At 44.2% G+C, this 20,782-nt stretch overlaps 1 protein-coding gene across 1 annotated transcript in view; it reads right to left on the bottom strand.

Annotated features, from left to right (window-relative positions):
• MAST4 (microtubule associated serine/threonine kinase family member 4) overlaps positions 1–20,782 on the bottom strand; it is a gene marked incomplete at its 3' end in the record, with an annotated part of 472,864 nt that overhangs the window by 327,863 nt on the left and 124,219 nt on the right. The window contains exon 2 of the mRNA XM_072745280.1: positions 2,434–2,587. Coding sequence (XP_072601381.1) covers positions 2,434–2,587 — 154 coding nt within the window. The remainder of the gene's footprint in view (positions 1–2,433; positions 2,588–20,782) is intronic.

Below are 20,782 nucleotides of genomic sequence, written 5' to 3'. Positions count from 1 at the left end.
TGAAGTAGAAACTCAGTGGATAAGGGATCCAAACTGATGTTCAGAAGCCCAAGTTCTCCATCAACTGCAATTCAATTCATGCTGCACATAGTACTAATAGCCACCCCATCACTGGGCTAAGTGCTTTGCATAAATTCTTTCATTAAATCCTCAGCTAAGCTATTTAGAGGACCAATTAGAATGTTTTCTTCATATTCCAATAAAACTTACAAGCAACCTTTTTAAAAACCAGACTGATGTTCATGAGATTCTTTTAAGCTCTCTCTCCTAAGGGCTAATAAACATTTTTGAAAATTATCTGACTTAACATTTAATTATCGAAAATAACTGTATAGCACACAATTTACAAAATGGGAATCAATCTCAGATTTTTTTTTTTAAAGCTGTAAGCCAATTTCACGATTCAGGTCATTTATCTGCATCAAGACCTATATACCCTTGTGTGGTTTTAAAGCTTGAAGTCGGGACACCTGGGTAGCTTAGCGGTTGAGCATCTGCCTTTGGCTCAGGGTGTGATCCTGGAGTTCCAGAATCGAGTCCTGCATAGGGCTCCCTGGGAGGAGCCTGCTTCTCCCTCTGCCCATGTCTTTGCTTCTCTCTGTGTGCTTCTCATGAATAAAATCTTTAAAAAATAAAAAATAAAGCTTGAAGTCAACTCCTCCAGCAAAAATTGGAGAGAACCATCACTGCTCTTCCTTTTGATCAAAAATAGCCTAACCAAAGTAAGTACATTTCCTAAGTGAAATGAGTAAGCAAAGGGATGAGTATTTTAACCATTAATAGTTAATTCCCCCACCTACAAAATAAGGGTTGGACTACCTAATTTTTAGGATCTCCCTGAAAAAAAAAAAACCCCAAAGAGTCCGAATCTATAAAAGGAAAGCAAAGAAAAATTCGCTAACAAGCATTGAAGGAACATCAGTAAAACTCAAGCATTGAACATTTACTTAAACTTAGTGAAGTGCAGGGTGGTTTTTTTTGTTTGTTTGTTTGTTTTTTTTGACAAATTTCTTCCCTTTGGCCTGAGTTCAGTTTCACCCTGCATTCCAGCAGTATGCCACAATGGGTCAAAGGTTCTAGACTCTACTGAGCCTAATGTTGGAATCACTTCCGTTCCCAGAAATTTCAACTCCAAAAAGTCAAAATCCGTAATTCTCAAGAAAATGGGAATAACTCAACTTATTTTTCAGACCATTTAAGAACTGACAGAGAGGCCCGTCATGTGCAGAGAAAACACTGCTTTGGGATTTAAAATACAGTTTTTCCAACGATATTTATATTAGAGGAAAAAGCACTCAGAATGAAATAGAAATCTAACCTTCAGTGACTTAAAGTTTAATAACATGAAAATTTATACTCTGAGTTGTTAAAAAAAAAAAACGCTTAAAATTATCTTAAGTTGGCTATCTTTCAAGTCAATACAAGTGATTCTGGGGTTCTCTGTATTTGAAAAGGTTTTAAATTAACTTTAACGACATGATTAAAAAACGTGTGAAAGAAAAAAATGGATGAAAGATACTCTGAGTTATTAAAAAATGCTTAAAATTATCCTAGGTTGGCTATCTTTCAAGTCAGTACAAGTGATTTTTGGATTCTCTGTATTTGAAAAGTTTTTAAATTAATTTTAACAATGATTTTAAAAATGTGTCAAAGAAAAAAATGGATGAAAGATTTGAAGAGACACTTCACTGGAGATAAAAGAATGTCCAACAAGCACATGAAAGGATGTTCAACATCGTTTAGTCATCAAAAAAAATACAAATTAAATCCACAATGTGATAGGACTATCTACCCATTAAAATGGCTAAAATTAAAAAGGCTGGCAATATCACAAGCTGGCAACGATGCAGAGCAATTAGATCGCTCATCTGTTGCTGGTGGGAAACGTAACATGGTACAATTTTGGAAACAGTTTGGCAGTTTCTTATAAAGTTCAATATACATGACTGATAACATGCACCAACATAGATGAATCTTAAAAATATACTGAGCCCAAGACGCCAGACACAAAAGAACATGCACTGTTTGATTTCATTAATGTCAAATTTTTAAGATAAACCTAAGCTGCAGTGACGAAAAGCAGATCTCTGGTTGCCTGCAGCCAAGAAATGAAGAGTGGGCGTGAGGATGATCAGATCAGGGCATAGAAACCACTTGATGTCTCGACTGAGGTGGCAGCTAAGCCGCAGTACACAGTTGCCAAAATCCATACACACGTCCACTTAAAACAGGTCCCCTTTTTTTTTTTTTTTTGTTTCAGGAAGAAACTACCAGTCAAATCCTCAACTTTACTGCTCTCTGTATTGGATCAGCTTTTGCAAAACGGTCTGCAGAGGGGCAAGCCCATTCTGAAGCAGGCCAGTTTGCGCAGCGGGACTCCGGGGTCCACGCAGCATGATTCCTCCTCTTCCATGTCCACCACTCAGTACTCACCTGTCAGAGCCCCTCCCAGGCTGCCCCGCCGCAGCTCTCGTCCATCCTCACTCAGCTGTCTTTTAAACTTCAGGGACTTTGCAGGGCCAGAAGTCACATCGGGGTTGCTGCATTTCCGACACGGCATGGGTGGAGGGGAGAGGATGTGGTCAAGCTGCAGAAAGAAAGACAAAGACGTCACTCACTGAGGACACTCTCAACACAGCCAACTGGCAACTCCAGTGACCTGCTCTTCTCTTCTTATCCTTCTCTCACTCCCTGTCCCCAAGCCTGCTTCTCATGTGGTTAGACAGTTCAGGGGGTCGTGCATCTGAAAAACATTCTGGCCGGCTGCAAAATCTCAACAGTAATCATTTTTAGGCTCTAGGTCACAACAAATTAATGGGTTGTGAAAGCAAGTTGAGTAGCTCTAACTAGTATTTTTTTAATATAATAAAAGTTGTTAGAGTCCAATGAAGAAGAAGTACTGTGTCATAAAATGTCTGATAAAGTGATACTTGGGTATGTGTCCTGAGTCATTGGGTCAAATATGTGTCTTTCTATGGACCATGATACCTCTAAGAAAAATGAATAATACTGTTCTATTGAGAATCGATAGACCACTGCTTTAGTTGTTCACAAAAGATAATCCCCAAGCTTCTGGTGCTCACAAATATGTGCAGGGAACGACAATTTCTAAGCACCACAGCCCTTAATGCAAATCAATACATCCCTATACTGCTTTATAGCTTTTTAAAAGAAAACCTGTCACGAGAATCAGAGAAACTAAAACCACTTCAAGAGACAGCTTTCTACAAAAGAATCCCTTGTGTCGCAACACTTATTTCAAGATCTGTCCTCCTTTTCTAAGAAAACCTTTCATACTCGAACAGGGCCACATCTTCTAAAATGTTCACCTTCAAAGTACATATGCATATATATGTGCCTAGACGGTTATTAAGGATAAAAATATTCATATGCATATACCTATATCCAGACGGTTAATTAACAAGAAAGAAGTACGGAAGGTATTCGTGGAAATTCCAAATGCCACAGAAAAATACTTGGTAGAAATTTAAATTCAGAGAAGAGTTCAGTAGCACTGCCCAAATCTGGGCATTTTTAAGGAGATTTATTTTGTGTGGTTTTCCTGGGCAGAGAGAAGGATTTCTGCTTATACCTGTCTGCATTTTTTTCCAATTAAGACTATCAAGGATATATTTTATAGGAAAATGAAATTGAGGGACAAAAATCATCCATTGGTCTGTCTTTGCACCGAAGCATATTCAAAACCATGGCACGAAAAGAAATTTAACCCTGTGAGTAACTCCCCCAAGCCCACTGAGGTGGAACGGACTCATTGGCTCAGCTATTACAAGAAGCCAACTCCCCCCTCCAAGCTCACTGCATTCATTAGTGACACTGAACAGCTGGATTTCAAGCACTTGTCAGTAAGACCCACCTCAAATTTTTTCCCTATCAGGTTTTTACTGTATTTCATTGCCACTTAGTGTTCTTGTGAGAGGTCCCCCCAAAAAACTTGCGTGCATCCACTTCAGGATCAAGCCAGATCAGTAGAGAAAAGGGATTCCAATTCCAGATTGCACTTTTGGAAGCTCTTTGATGAGTCTGCTGTTCACTACAACAGTGTCCTACCTAGGACGACCTCCAAGAAGGAATCGAATCTAACTTTAGACACTTTGGCCTGAAACCTTAACGACACCAAACTAGCTCAAGGGAACCCTGGTCAATGACACATCAGCTACTGGAAAATGCAATCAGTGGTCCAAACGTAGTCTTATCATTACACAATGTAGAAGTTATTTCTGCCTCCTTCTTGGCTCCATTTTATGCCCTTATCCCAGTTTTTTTTCCTACCAATTTTAAAAATATTTTTAATTTTAAAGTAGGCTCCCCACCCAAAGTGGGGCTCAAACTCACAACCCCGAGATCAGGGGTCGAATGCTCTACCGACTGAGCCAGCCAGGCGCCCCCTCCTGCCAATTGTTTTTTTAATCTGAAAAATTTCAGAACAAAATTTGCAATGACATAAAAAAAATGTTTTAAGACTACAATGAGCACCCTGATTTCCATGACCACTGGTGAAGAGTTAACCTTTTGCCCCACTGGTTTTTGTTCCTCTTCTCCTTGTCTCCAATCCCCACATGGAGTAGTTTTTTGCAGACATTATGGATCTTCACCCCCTCAAAATTTCAGCACACTTCTGCTAAGAATAAGAGCGTTCTCTTTAATTCTCCTACCCTGTATTATATAACCTTTCAAGAGGTGGCAAATCTTTTGTTATCAACTTAAATCATAAACAACTGGAAAAAGATAAAATAAGTTTCTATCATGTAGATTTAATATCAGGAATTTGCTCTTTTACATTAAAAGGAAAAGTTGCAGCCACAAGGTGGCAATGTGCCATAGACATTCAACAAAACCTTCCCTAATAGCTTGCCATCCTGTCCTGTAAATGCACCCAGAACCCCTCAGAGTGTCTAAGTGACTTCAACTCCATTCCACTTAGTTATTTTCTCTTAATTGCTAGTGGCAGCTGCGTAAAATACAAATATTTATTGTTTAAGGTTCATCAACTTCTGCTACTGATTTTTCACCTGAAGTTAAATTTTTCAGCTTGCAGAATTACAATTACTCTCCCTGGGGAAGACTGTTTATATCACATATTAACAGAGGGTGGAAAAATAAGCAGAGGAAAGATAAATTCCCAAATAAGAATTATGTGATTCCCTTACATATCTCAAACAAAGCTCTCGAAGACAAAACAAAGGCAGAAGAAGAAGAAATCAAGGAGAAAGTGTAACGAAAGAAAGAAAGAAAGAAAGAAAGAAAGAAAGAAAGAAAGAAAGAAAGAAAATCCATTTCATCACATATATAGCCACAAGCTCTTAGTCCACAAGCCAGCATTTTTAATCAGAATCATAACCCCAAGAGGGGAGTATTATTTTAAATTCTGGGAAAATGGAGTCAGCGAACTGTGAGGGCTGTAAATGTTTCAAACACAATATAAGCAGAAAAACCTGTAAGCACAGTGCCATGTTCCAGGATTCCATTTCCTTCTTCACATCAAATCACAGTCCCAACAGGGCTCTCTCTAAATAGATCATTTTTCCAAATTTGCTGGGTTGTCAGGGGCTCTACTTTTCTTTCTACAATTAGTCAAAGCTTCTCAAAATGGTCCACTGCAGCCCTACAATTTATTCTTCATTTTTTGTTCTGATTCAAACACTCATGCTCCATTTACAAATATTTCAGCACACCCTAGAGCTTAGAGTAGACATCCAACATATCACTTTGGACACTGCCCTTTAAATGATTCCACCTTCGTGCCGTCCAACTTTTCCAAACTCCCAAAGCCCTCATACTACAAGAAGCTCAACTAACGACAAGAGCTTGCCTTTAAACTTCCAGTGATGTTTAAGGGCATCGAAGCCTGAACTTACCATACTTCCTTCACACACTTCGAATTTTCCTCACTAAGCAGACAATGGACTGCTGGAGAGCCAGCCCCACGGCCTTGTCACACGCATACCCTAGTCCGCTGCTACTGCTCACTCTTACTCTCACTCTCTGCTTCCATCCTTGCCTCAGCACAGCAGCCAGTAACCCTTCTAAAACATAAGCCAGATGCTCCACAACCCCTGTTGGAGTCCCCCGCAGCTTCCCCTTCACCCAGAACAAACCACAAAACATGGCAATGCCATACGGGTCCTACCACTCTACCCACAGGTCTCTGATCCCAGCTGTTACCACTCCACTCAACCCATCTTGGTCTGTTGCTGGACATCTGGTGCCCCAGGCATCTTCCAGCACATTTACCTTGACCACAGCCTCTGTCTGGGACTCGCTCCAGGTATTAGCTACCACGCTCTCCTCCCTCACCGTCCCCCCATCTTCCAGGTCTCTATTCAAACGTTACTCTTCCAGGGGGGCCCTCTCCAACTGCCTTGTGTAAAACAGCGTGCCCACCACTTCACTCCCTTCTTTATTTTTCTTCCTAGCATCTACTGCTCCATGTTAGATCCTTCATATTTGTTTATTGTCCTTCTCCCAGAGATGCTAAGTTGCATTATATTATGTACTAGTCTGTTCCAATTGTCCACTGCTCTACATAAAAGGCACCATTGTCACTACTGGTTGAAAGAGCAAATGAATGGCAACCTCTGGTATTTAGCTTAAAATACAATAGAAAAATAAACACGTGCTATTAAGTGTTTTTATTGCTGGAAAAAGTTGAATAAAATTATATTAAATGCTACTCAAGGTGAAAACGCTCAACTGAGTCTCAATCATTTTGACAAAATTGAATGCTTTGTGTATGAAAAAGACCCTGGGGTTACAGCAAACGCCATCTTTTTAAAGAATCTTTTCTATATACAAACTAATATGCTAATTTTTTTAACACTGCTATCTCTGAAGGTGATTCCTAAATAATGAATTATTCGGCCTCTTAACTAGATCCCAACTAGCATATTCAATTGTGTCTATTAATCCAAGCCCTTCCCTCCACTCTTGATTTTCTCTAATTCCTCACTCATTCCCAAGATGTGGCACATGCATTTTAAAGACCCATCCAGAATGCATGTGCCCTAAGGCCAAAGTTCATTAGTTCACCAGGATCATCAATGTTACCTGCATACGGAATGAGGCTCACCAGTAGTCTTTTTTATGCTTAAAAAAAAAAAAAAAAAAAAGAAAGAAAGAAAGAAAAAAGAGAGACTGACGTGTAACATGGGGTTATGAAGACAATGTTCAGCTATTCCGTTTCTTGATATTAAATATTTTTTAAAAAACTATAGGTATGGAAATGAATAATTTAAAAAACTGCACGGACCATGCCTGTAATCTTAATTAACTGCCAACTGCCTCCATCCAAAAAGGAATCCGATCAACCACCTGAAACAACTTTATTTCAAAACAGGATTTTATTAACCTTCAAACCAAAACCTATAAACAACATTTTAAAATTTGATAGAAAATAATTCTATCGTTAAAACGGTCATTACTGGGGGATCCCTGGGTGGCGCAGCGGTTTGGTGCCTGCCTTTGGCCCGGGACGCGATCCTGGAGACCCAGGATCGAATCCCACGTCGGGCTCCCGGTGCATGGAGCCTGCTTCTCTCCCTCTGCCTATGTCTCTGCCTCTCTCTCTCTCTCTCTCTGTGACTATAATAAATAAATAAAAATTAAAAAAAAAAAACGGTCATTACTGGATTCCTACCAATTTCCGCGGTGGTTAGAAACACCAACAGTTACTGCCTAATTAAGACAATTAACTATTTCTATGCCCGTTTCCTCATCTACAAAATGTTAGTAATAATACCACCTATCTCCTGAGGTTGTTGTGCATAGTAAAAGAATTCACACATGCACTCAGAACAACACACAGAAAACAGTAAGTGCACAATAAATGTTAGCTGGGGTGGTTATTAAAATTGCCATATAGGAAGTCACCTCATTCACAAACATCTCCATATAAGTACTTCGTCACAAATGGCTTGCGAGGAAATTAAAACTGATTACGATTTTTTACTGAGTTGTCTTATTTTTCTTTATGGCTCGAAGGAGAACTTGGCTTGAACTGCTTTACAGTTATTTCAGGCTGTTATTCTCATGCTATAGGGTGTTCAGTGTGCATGAAGCAGAGCTGTGCGGAAGGACCTGAGCTCAAATTTGAACTCTTGGGTGCATCGCAGGGCCACGCTGTGGCCAAGCTACTTGACTCCTCTCCAAAGTATGGGCCCCAGAGGTAGGGAGGATGCAGGCAGATGATGCATGAAAAGGGCTTAGCACAGTGCTTGGCACATTTAAGTACTCATTGATGAATAATGTTGGTAACAACGGTCACCATGGCTCAGCTCAAATTCTACTTTCTCTTAGCCCATTGACTGGTAAAGCACGTGGCTATTCACCTGCCCCTTCTGAGCAGCATCTCTCAGGTGTTCTTACCTCTAACTCCATGCTACTCAAATAGAGCAAAAACATTTATCATGCTCGCCACTGCATGAAAAATAGGCAACCTCCCTTTTCCCCAGTATCCTAAAATCTAACGACACAGGCTGAGTCAGACCCTGACAGGGCTATAATCTTGGCCCACGCTGTAATGGGGGCTCATTTAATTGATTTTGCTGATGTTCATTTTGGATGATACCACCCAGAATGCCTGCTTCCATTTAATGATATGGTAACAAACAGCCATAGAAGTCCTGCCACCCTGCTGTACCAAGTGAGGAAGAGCCTCTATTAGACAGTATCCACTGTGTCAAGACTCCTCTTTTATAAAAATATTTATGAAGCACTTATGGGCCAGGTATGCCTCTGGGCACAACAGGAGACAAAACTCTTTGCCCACCAGAAGCTTCAGGCTACTTGGAGAAAGAAACCTGAAGAAAATGTCAGTTCTCGATAATACGATCAGGTGTGCTTCTGCTGGGTGATGGTCTGATGTTACCCTGGGAACCCCACAATGCACATAATTCATTATATTTCTCTCCTTCAATCACTGGCAATCACAGGGCAAAGTCTGTGTAGCCCATCACCACCAAGATTTCATGGGTCTGCTTGCAGCACCAACCTCACACTGGATTTTACTTTACCCTCTGCTGTAGACAAAGTTTGAGCTTCCCCCAAATTCTTATGTTGGACACTAACCCCGAATGTGATGGTATCTGGAAGGAGGGCCTTTGGGAAGTGATTAAGTCCTCAAAGTGGACACGGCCCGAATGGGATTAGTGCCTTATGCAGAACATCCCACAGAGCTCTCTTGCTTCTTCCACCATGTGAGGACACGGCTCTGAGCTCTCTGAAGCAGGAAGCAGGCCCTCGCCAGACACTGAATCTGCCAGTGGCTTGCTCTTGAACTTACTGGCCTCCCAAATGCTGAGAAATAAATGGTCTGAATCCCCTGTCTATCACATGCTGTTACAGTCAGCTGGGCAGACTAAAATACCCTCTACAGCGTGGTTCTCAGGTCACGCCAATCTTGCCACTGAGGGGACATTTGGCAATATCTGGAATCATTTTCTGTTTTCACAGTTTGTTTTCTTTTAATATTTTATTTATTTATTCACGAGAGATACAGAGAGAGACAGAGACACAGAGGGAGAAGCAGGCTCCCTGCAAGGAATCTGATGCAGGACTCGATCCCAGGACCCCGGGATCACAACCTGAGCCGAAGGCAGACACTCAACCACTGAGCCACCCAGGTGCCCTGTTTTTGCAGTTTCAAGGGAGCACAGGCTGCTGCTCTCTGCTGGCTAGAGACCACAGATGCTACTAAACACAGGTCAATGCACAGAAGAGCCCCCAACCAAAAAGAATTACCCGGCACAAAATGTCAGTTGTTTCACTAGTAAGAAATGCTGTTCCGTACAGCATTTCATTTGTACATCTTCACCTATTTTTAAGTTACTTATCTTGCTGAGTTATGTGTTATTTTAGGTCATCTTAAAACCTTTTGAGAACAAGAAAAGAGACAGAGGGAGAGCACAGATGGAATCTTTGCAAAAAATTGATCATGTCAACAAGTCTGTTAAGCAAATAATTTCCTGAGCCACATTAATTTACCCAACCTACTTAGCTGTTTATTGCAATTCAGGTTCTCAAACGAATACCGTGTTTTGAAAAATAACACATCGACTGAACGTTTTTAAACTGGGAGATGTACCAGATACCAGTACCATTTTCCATCTTCAGTTTTTAATTAATTCTTTGAATCACAAACTTCAATTAGCAAAATAAAACGTGTTTCAGAAACATACTAAAACACATTATTAGATCAAACTACAATGGCATTCACCTAAACAGAACTGCACCACTGGTTTCATCTCTTATGAGAATTGATTTTCTTTCTTCCCTTCTGAGAGAAATATGTAAATTAGCACTTTGATACCACTACCTCACTTTTGTCTGTCGACTCAACTTCAAGAAAGTCAATTCCTTTGCTTATGAACATCTCTAAACACACACACGTCCCACCAGAAAGCAATATTATTATCACAGTCCCAAGGACAGAGCACCACGCAGCAGGCATCTATGATGTTTACATTAAGCAATAAATTCAATAGTCCACAGATGTTAAAAAAAAAAAAAAAAAGCTAATATTATGGGGTTTTTTTTAAACATAGTATTTTTCAAAGTTTAGTTGAAGAACCATGACATTGGGGAAAGCACAGGGAATATGTTGATTTGACTCTGCATATGTATCACTTGCTTTCCTGTCACTTTAATATTCTTGACGTTTCCCTGACCTTTATTTAGGGATCTGATCTATTCCTGAAACTGTTTACTTATTTGAAGTCATTAAATTCCCCTGGCACCATCATGTCTCCATCAGCGACCTAACTCAAGATGCAGACCACAGCTGACAAGGCAGGAAGAGACAATACACTCCTCTGCACACATCTATCCTCCATTTGAGGTCAGAGGGGGGAAATGCTCACGACTCCACACAACTTTACGTTATGCGTCCACTTGCCCCGTCTGGCAGAGGGAGTAGATCCCCAAGTAGGTACTATTCTTATGCCCATTTTACCGATGAGGAATCATATTCAGAAAGATCAGCCCCTCCAAACTTAGCAGCTTATCGGGCAGTACAAAAGGAATACAGCCCAAGATTGCTTACCCCAAAGCCCCTGCTTCCTTCACTATCCCCCCCAACAGTCTCTTAGAGAAGGGCTCACAGTGACAAAGCATAGGAAGCCCCAGAGAGTTAACTCTGATTTTCTCTTCCATCTCTGGTCCAAGAAGACTCCCTAGTCCCTAGAGGAGAATGGATCTTAAGAGTCTGATGTTAACCAGTCTGAATGCTCCAGTTCAATCTTGACTGGCAATCTACACAGGCAATTTCTAGGGTTTTCTAGAGCTGAAATCCTTAAGCCAGAGTTATAGAATCACAAAATATTAGCAGTAGAAAGATCACCTCTAGTCTCCTTTCCTGCCTTTTGGAAGACTGAGGCTCAGACATGTCAAGTCAAACCACCCAGGTTTAAAAAGATAGCTAGTGCACGAGGGAGGCCAGAACCCGCACTTCTAGACCTACCATCTATTGCCCATCACACTGCGCTCTCTTACCTACTTTGCTTCCTGCAACCGACTGATGTTCCCTACTCTAAGTGACTTGCATGATTTTCTATGGGCTTTTATTCATATATGCTCTAGTAACTCAAGGTTGTTTTAAATATATATATATATTTTTAGCCAGATGTGTACTATGGACTTGGCACTGTGCTAAGGACTGAAAAACTGAGAAAAGAAAGGGACAGAGTCACCTTCCTTGGGTCACTTCTACCCAAGTGCAGGAGACCGACACAAAAACCCAACCACAAAACAACAGGACAGATGCAAGGATGGAATTAGGTAGGAGGGACTACAGTGGCTTTGAGCAGAGCTATGGCCTGGCATCTAATTATTTTGTCTGTGTTGGTTGAAAATGCTGGTGTTACTTTCTGCCTGAAATGCGGGGGTGAGGGGGTGTGTGACTTGTATATACTCGCACAGACTGTGGTCTTCTCAGATACTCAGAAGCCAGTCCAGGGGAAGCACAGAGCAGGGTGTTGACACTTGCTAATTTTGTTTCTGGATTGGCACTTCTCAAACTCAACCACCACGTCCTAAGGTGGAGGAGAGACAGAGCCTTTCCCAACCCTCCCCCCGCCCCCGCCCCGGCCGCACTACATGGCAGCATGATCCTCATCGTCTATCCTTCTTGAGGAGCCAAGTGCTCACCACGGGCCAGGTGCTCACCACGGGCCAGGTGCTCTAGGAGTAGTATAAGGCATCACCTCCTGCCTCCCAAGAGGACCAGAAAACAGAGAGGAAGACGACAGTGCTTGGAGGCGAGCCCACAGCCAGGAGGGCATTCAGCCACTTGGCCATAGAAAGGGCCTCAATTATCATGCCACCTATAAAATAAGGATAATTCTATTTCCCTCACAGGATTTCTGTGGATTAAGTGAACCAATCAAGATATAATACAAAGCTCCTAGCAAGAGAAGACACTCAAATGTTTCCTCTCTTCCCCCATCCCTTATCTTAGCCTGGTTTATTTTGTCAGAATCACTAAAAAAAAAAAAAAAAATCATTAAGAACCCAAATTTCTTTTCAAATAACATCTATTAAAGCTAAAAATAAACTTTATTCAAATTTCTGGAAGAAAAAAGAACTTCAAAATATGCTCTCCTTGTATCATATTTAAGCTCTTTACCTGAATAAACATATGAATTAATATTCATTTCATGTTTTCACATTAAGAGGGAAAACGGGATGTTTGAGTGAGCCTGCATGGGTGGCAGGAGCAAACCAAACTCTGACCCAAGAGGTAAAATAAACATTCCTAAGAAAAGCATTCCTAGGAATCCTTGAGGCCTGGGCCCTCAGCAGGCGTGAGGCCTCACGTGGTTAAACGGAAGTCATTTAGAAGGACGGGAGCAACAGTCCCTGAGAAATGGGCAAGTCACGGGCCACTCAGATGAGGGCTCCGAGGGGCTGGGGGGTGAGGATCATGCTAACTATTTTTACCAGCTTAATTTCTTCTTTAAGAGGGACAAAACAATGACCCGGGAGTATGAGGGAAACGGAGCAGAGAGAAAAAGAAAGGAGTGATGGAGAAATCGAGGGAGAGGAAGCTATAAACAGGCTGAAGGATGTGGCAAGGGCCTGGGACAGGTCCTCCCCGGCAGCCCCCCACCTAGTGAGATGGGTCTTCTCTCTTGGCAAAGGAGCAAATAATAAACAACCACAACAAACAAACATATTATGAAACTATGATCAATAAACATATTCCGTAGCCATAAATTAATAAATGCCAAGGCCTTCAGTAAGGAGCTCCCTGTCACTCCCGGATCACTGACTGGGTCCCCACCCTGATGCCTACCCGGTTTCCTGGATGGGACTCTCTGCTTCTCAGCTGCTGAACGGATGTGTGCCTTCAGCCCTCAAGGTCTGGGGGCTGCCCTGTGCCCAGGGTCCTGCCCTGACTGGCTCCTGCCTCTGAAACCCAGCTCGCCAGGGGCCAGATCCCAGCATGGGTGCTCCCTGACTGCCTGGGCCCTGATCACCTGGGGGCCTCTGCCCTGCATCTGGGGCTTGCTTTGCAAGTTCAAGGAAAGCACCCCCATCCCGGGTTTCCTTAGTCCGGTGCGCACCTGCCCAGGGCTCGATCCCAAGCCACATCCACCACCAGAGCTCCCAGCCCTCCGGGTCAGGCCCAGTGTAAGCCGCCAGCCCCCCAGGGGAACGTGAGCCAAAGCTCTCCACGTGTGAAGGAGAAGGTGCCCCACAAAGATACAGAAGGGGAACATGGGAGGAGGTGAGAGGTGCAACAAGAGAATCAAGAAGGAGAAAAGAAGACAAACTACCAGCTTGGTACGTTCTGCAGAAAATGCATCCATCTGAACTTTTCTATTCTTCTATTCATGTGGGCCAGGAATAACTTGATTGCTCGGATCCTAGGATTACCGATCACACTGTCCTCTGAAACTCAGACTGACCATCACTGAAACCTCCTACTATCCCCCCCCCCAAAACACACACACACACACACACACACACACACACACACACACACACACACACAGGAGCCCTCCACTGAGGCCCTCCTTATTTGCCAAGAAGAAAACTCTTCTCCAGGTTACAGGAGCAAAGGACAAATCAAGATGTTCCCAGCGACCATATGAAATCGAGTAAGCAAAAGATTGTGCCTTTGGGTATAGGTTCCCAACACTGCTAAAAAAAAAAAAAAAAAAAAAAAAAAAAAAAAAAAAAAAAAAAATTAAAATAAATAAAAAGTATTCAGCCAAAACCACAGTGTAGTAAAAACAGACGGAAGATAATTCCCTGGTGAGAATCCCCTGAGGTCACAAAGCAGCCCAAGGATTGGGCAGGGTCTCATAAATAAGATCCACGCAACAAACAAGGGCTGAAAAGGTGTACGTTTCCCCATGTTCTTTCCTTACTGGCATCGGTAAACAATAGTTCTTAGGACGATTATTTAAAACGTAGCCCATGCTAGCCAACAAAAGGAAGCAACTCTGTCTCCCTTTCCACCAAAGAGCTAAAACAGAACCGGCCAAAACTCAAGAAATCCAAGGAAGCGCCCAAGCTGGAGAGCCACCCAGTCCCCACCTAGGAAAGCATGGACACACGGACGCCTGGCCCCGTCCCCAACGGACTGGGCGGGTCCAGCCGGGAAGCAACTCAGCAGTCCTCGTCTGACCCAGCCTGGTCACCCAGCACCTCTTTATTTTCCCCTTCTTGCCCGAGACTCACAGGTGGACAGAGACGGGTGTCCTTGTGGACTAAAGGCTGGAATAAAGGACATGCTAGATGTTAAGCGTGTCCACACTTCCACGCGTGAGCTCCAAGTCGACCCCCCAACGGAGCAACCCACTCCAGACACAAACCTTTCCCAGAAATCTGGGACTCTCTTGTCACCTTGTTCATTAAAAGTCCCTACGCGGACGGGTGGAAGCAGGGGGGAAAGCCGTACGCTCACCTCGCTGGAGCCACACTGTTCTGCGCGAACCGTGCTTCTAGCAACATCTTCTTCCACCGACCGACCCGTTTGTGTCTGTGCAGAAGCGCGTGGGGACTGACCTATTCTTTCCCCAGTGAAACTACGCAGTGTAAAATGCGTGTTTCGGGTAACACCTTCTTTCATTAAGTTGTGTTTGCAGGGATCCCTGGGTGGCGCAGCGGTTTGGCGCCTGCCTTTGGCCCAGGGCGTGATCCTGGAGACTCGGGATCGAATCCCACGTCAGGCTCCCGGTGCATGGAGCCTGCTTCTCCCTCTGCCTATGTCTCTGCCTCTCTCTCTCTCTCTCACTGTGTGCCTATCATAAATAAATAAAATTAAAAATTTAAAAAAAAAAAGTTGTGTTTGCAGACAGATCTTAGAAGCAAGTGGGAACGGCCACACGTTGAACCCGGCAGAACTGCACTGTGGGCAAACCTCCTTTCAAGCCGCCTCTTCTTTCACTAAGATGAAGAATTTGTGTCCAGTGACAGGTAAAGCCTAGGGAAGAGCCGCACGCTTAGTACGTGGAAAATACACTGTGTATAAACTTTGTGATGGGGGATCCATGGGAGATCCATGGGGGTCCATGGAGGATCCATGGGGGATCTATGGCTCTTATAAATTAGATTTCTTCCTACATGAGGATTTTAAACAATGAATTCCTCCACGGAAGTGTTTTATTTAAAGGTTAATGCAAGCAGCTCCCAACATTTGCAAGCACAGCTCCCATTTACCAGGTCAGGCCCCTGGGCTCGCCTGGTGGGTGAAGCACACGCACACCCACCCCACCCGTTGCTGTCCCTGCTACCCTGGCTGCCTCCCCACCAGGGCTACGGGTTTAGTCTTCCAATCCCAAGTCGTCCCTACCGCACCCCCCTGCTGCTGAGAGGACCCACGCTCACCAAGCTCAAACCACCAGAGCCCCCCAGGTCCGTGCCTGAACTTCGCTGCTCCCTGACAGCCCAGGGAGCCATTAACTGGAGCCCACACACGCCAAATAAAATTACACTGGCCCACAGCCACGCTTCCACGTCTACATCCTGTCCATACTCTGCCTTCCACGGCTGAGCTGCAAGCAGTCGCCGCAGAAACCATACGGCCCACAAAGCCTATGACATTTCCTCTCTGGCCCTCCACCAAACCTGTGTGCCAGTGCCTGGTTGCTTCAATAAATGGACCAAGCATGTCCTATGAGCCAAGCACTGTCTGTGTCCTGAGGAGAGAACAGTGAGCACAGCCAAGTTCCCTTCTTCTGGGGCCAATAGGGCTGTGGAGAAGCATCAGCAGGATATGGGACAGAGAAGGATAGCCACTCTACCATGGGGGTGGTTAGGGGAGGATCGCACTGAAGGGGTCCCATATAAACAGAGACCTGAAGGGTCCAGAGGAAGGAGTGCACCAGGACCCTGAGTGAGAATGAGCTGCACATATTTGTGTAAAACCAAGCGAGGTGGCCAGACAGCGTCCTCTTTCCCTATAGTCCCATCCCCTAGTCCCTCCTCCAGCTAGGCACAGCACCTGCTACATGCCGGGCACCATCCTAACTGCTTTATTTTATTTTTTATCCTAACTGCTTTAAGCATGTATCTCATTTAATCTTGTTTTCATCCCCATTTTACAGGTAAAGAAACAGAGGAGTAGGGAGCTCAAGTGACTTAGCCAAGGTATCCAAGCTAGGGACCAGGAAAGACAGATCCATGGCCAGCTGTCCAGCCCAAGCTCCTCCTACACTGTTTCCCATCCCATCCTTGTGTAGGCAGCACCAGCCCTGGCACCTGGCTACAGACCAGCAGCTTTTCTCTCCTGCTCGATGTGCTGCAAGCTGCAGGCCTCCTGTACAGGGACAAGAGGCTTCACTGGGCCTGCTTCCTTCTCCACTCTCTGTTTCTAGTCCACGTTCTCACTGAATTTCCCTACATCCTCCACTTCCGGTATTATAAAAGTCTTCTAATACTACACCTCTAGAATGAACCCAGTGAGCTCTGGAAGGCTCATGATGCAGGGAAACAACTTGCATAAATATGGAAGGAGATAGGGACCTGGTATTTACAGACGGCCTCTGGGTGCCGGATACTAAGGTATAAACTGCTCACTTTATTTCTGGGAGATGACGCTTAGTGAAAAATATCAAAGGAGAATAACACAACATCTTCGATGCAGATGTAGGTATTCCCCAACACAGGACCTGCTTAAGGAGTCTCCACAACAGACACGATACAAATTTAAGCACCTATTACCGTGTTCCTCAGGATTAACCATCATCCGCAAGATCTCAGCAACTTCTAGTCATTCTTATCTCAGATTATGTTCTCGGACACTTCCAACCCATTTCCTCTGTCTCTTTTAAGAGCTGGCATCAGACTTTAATGCTTTGCTCACAAGTGATTAGTCCTAAAGCAACCATCTAACCATAAGCACACTTTGATTCCTGAGGCGTGGGAGCCCTAGGCAGTTAAGACTCTCGGTGGCTTATCCACCAGGTTTTCTGAAATATTCCCAAAACAGGTATATGGATTAATCCCCAGCATAGCCGTCAATGTCTACTACTACGAAGAAACTCAACAGTCATTCACAAAAAAGTACCAAAGCAGCATGCGCTAAACAGCGCAGAGCACACCCCAATAAACATTAGCAACCAAAAATGCAATGGGAAAAATGGCAAAAGTAACTGAAATTAACTTTCTCTGCTCAGAGGGGAAAAAAATTACAAAAATGCTTTGCTAATTCCTCCATTTTAGCATTTACACCAGAAAACAATCCCTTCTTCGGTCCATATGCCTGCTGCCCCTATGAGTCCTAATTTCTTTTCTTCTCCCTCAAAACTGAGCAAAGGCTTGACATAGTCAACCCATAGTATACATGTCACAGAAATCAGTATCGACTTATAGCTGAAGGTATTATGAGCTGACAAGTAACCCAACGAGTTAAGAGACACGTGACTGAGAGGGAATGAAAGGAAAAGTGAAATAAGGTTAAGATGCATCTATACATGGAAAACAACGGGAGGATAAAATGTGTGAAAAATACCTTGGAGCTGGGTTAGGAAGGGCCCAGTCATCTTTTACGCTCTATCGCTATTCCTTTCTGATAGACCCATCTCCTTTGTTTTATCCAAGAATTCCTGCCCCAAGTTGTCTAGAGGTCAAGGTAAGTCAACAAGCATGGCCTCAACTGCAACAACCGAATATAAAGATGTGGCTAAGCAGCAGGTGGGAGGGAAGTAGCAAGGGCAAAATTACCCAGAAAGGAACAAGTTTACATTTTTGTTACTTATGAATGTTTCGTTCAAAACGAGAAGCTATGTACCATCCCCCCATTTCCCAAATGATTCAGGAGAAATCAGGCAAAAACAGGCAAGCAAGCCAATTCTCAGGATCATTTTTGGGAAACTCAAAAATGGCTTTAGACAAATCATGTCCTAGGTAATTAAGTGATGGCATTTTTTTTAAAGATTTATTTATTCATTCATTCATTCATGAGAGAGAGAGAGAGAGAGAGAGAGGCAGAGACACAGGCAAAGGGAGAAGCAGGCTTCATGCTGGGAGCCCGACATGGGACTGGATCCTGGGACTTCAGGATCGCGCCCTGGGCCAATGGCCAAACCGCTGAGCCACCCAGGGATCCCCCAGTGATGGCATTTTTTACTCCATAATAAAGCACCTCTTATCACTGTAGTAATTAAAATGACGAGGGGGAAAAAAAAAGAAGGGAAATGACAGTGAAGGTATCAATAATTCAAGACTTCAATGAGAGGGAAGCAATCGATGTAAGACCTTTCCAGGATTCTTAGGTTTCAGAATTCTGAGTAGTCACAATTCCTCACTACCAAAATTTAATCATCAACAACAGTAGGTAATTAAGTGAGAAGCAGAAGGTCAAGGAAGTAGGAGGAAAGGGACCTATCAAGAGCCCACGTGGATGATGTGACTCTCAACGCAAAAGGCCTGGAATTGGCTAAATAACACTCGCCACCATTGGCAAGTCAGAAGGCAAACTTGAGTCACAGCATCTCAAAGCTGACCTTGATCCCCCGAGGACCACAGGCCTGGCTGCAAGCTCACTAAGGGCCCCGAGCCACAAACTCCCAGCTAGGCTCCTGGATTACTAAGAGAGCTCCAGGGTGTTAGCCAATGTCCTAACATTGTCAGGTCTTGCTTTGTGTTTTGTTCTAGCTGAACTGGGAGGAATTTCTTACACAGCAAAGGACAACTCAATGTCCAGCGTCCTCTGGCCTGGGGGTGTCTGTGTAGGCTGGACGAGTGACGAGGTCACAGTCACTGCAGGGAAGGGACCCCACATGGGCTCGGAGGGCCCAGATACACCCAAGAGGAGGCCATGCACACGTGACCAAGCACAGCACTCCCTAGTTCCTAATCATAGGTTTTCTTGCTCATGGTATTTAAGGATAAAACTTTCGTTGCTCTCTTGATCTTTTGCCAACAGCCTTCCACGTATCACATGTGAAAACCAGCTCCGTTTCTTGATCACACCATCTACCACAGGCCTCTCCCGCCAGCGCGGCTCAGAAAATTCAGAGAGCGGCAAAGGAAGGACGGACCTCCGCTAAGAGCACCTGGGCACGGGGCTTTTCCCAAGAACAAGTCCTCCCCCTGACGCTAACCCCCCACTGCCAATCCCAACAGCTAGCTAGTCATCGAGGCCTTGCTACTCCGGTTCGGAACTTACGTTTGCTTCTCTGGGTCTAATCTTTTATTGAGCAGCAGTGCAGTTGGGCCACAGCCAAAGCCCGGCTCCCGCGGCGTGTGTGCGAGCCCGTCGGCAGGCTGGGGCACGTGTGGGCCCAGGCACGTACCCCCGGAAGGGCAGGAGCAGACAAACATGTGGTGATGGAAGAGCTCCCCATCTCCTGGCATTTTACACCTCCTGCTTCTTCCGAGCGGGCGGGGGTGGAGGAGAGCAGGGAGGGGTCGTCAAGCAGTCCCTACGCTACCCTCCCGGAGAAGGGCAGGCCGGCCCCACATGCTGGGTGAGGACCTGGAGAGAGGGGAGAGAGGGCCGCGGGAGGTTAAGGTACCAGGGCGCTGGGGCGGCCCAGGCAGTTGCACATTCGATTCTGGATTGCGACTGGGGTCACGATCTCAGGGTTGTGGGATCAAGCCCCAGGGCCAGCTCTGCACGGAGACCCCCTGAGAGTCTTCTTCTCCCTCTGCCCCTCCCCTGGTGCACGCGCTCTCTCTCCCCCAAATAAATAAAGTAAATAATACAATACTGGGACACCTGAGTGGCTCAGCTGTTGAGCTTCTGCCTTCAGCTCAAGGTGTGACCCAGGGGTCCTGGGATCAAGTCCTGTGCTTCTCCCTCTCTCTGTGTCTCTCTCATGAATAAATAAAATCTTAAAAGAAAATATGAAGGTGCTGAGACTTGTACTTGAGGCCACGTCAACAGAAAGCAAGCAGTAAAAATGGCAAAATTACCTTCTCCAGAACCCCCAAATCCCACTGCTGTCTCTTCCAGGATTAAAAGTCCCATATCACCCTATCAGGTAGATAATGGGAAGCTAAGATCAGAAGCACTGAAAAAAAAAAAAAATATATATATATATATATATAAAGGTCATCATTGATTTCTTTTGCCTTGATAAAAAGAAAGGCAGTGTCTCACCTATTCCATTTGAAAAAAAAAAATATTTATTGAGTATTTACTCTCTGAAGGGACCATGGAAGGAATGGGGGGGTTAGTTATCTCAGGGATATCTCACTGTAATGAGGGAATCAACCTTTGATGAGTTGAACATATTTGTGACTCCTAAAATTACAGCTCCTCTCCCCAAATACATGTATAAATTTAAAAAATTGGTAGTAATTTCAGGCTGTT

This window comes from Vulpes vulpes, chromosome 2 (genome assembly GCF_048418805.1).
Source record: "Vulpes vulpes isolate BD-2025 chromosome 2, VulVul3, whole genome shotgun sequence".
Taxonomy (NCBI): domain Eukaryota; kingdom Metazoa; phylum Chordata; class Mammalia; order Carnivora; family Canidae; genus Vulpes; species Vulpes vulpes.
The sequence above is the reverse complement of the archived record's forward strand: the minus strand, read 5'-3'. Positions and strand labels throughout refer to the sequence as shown.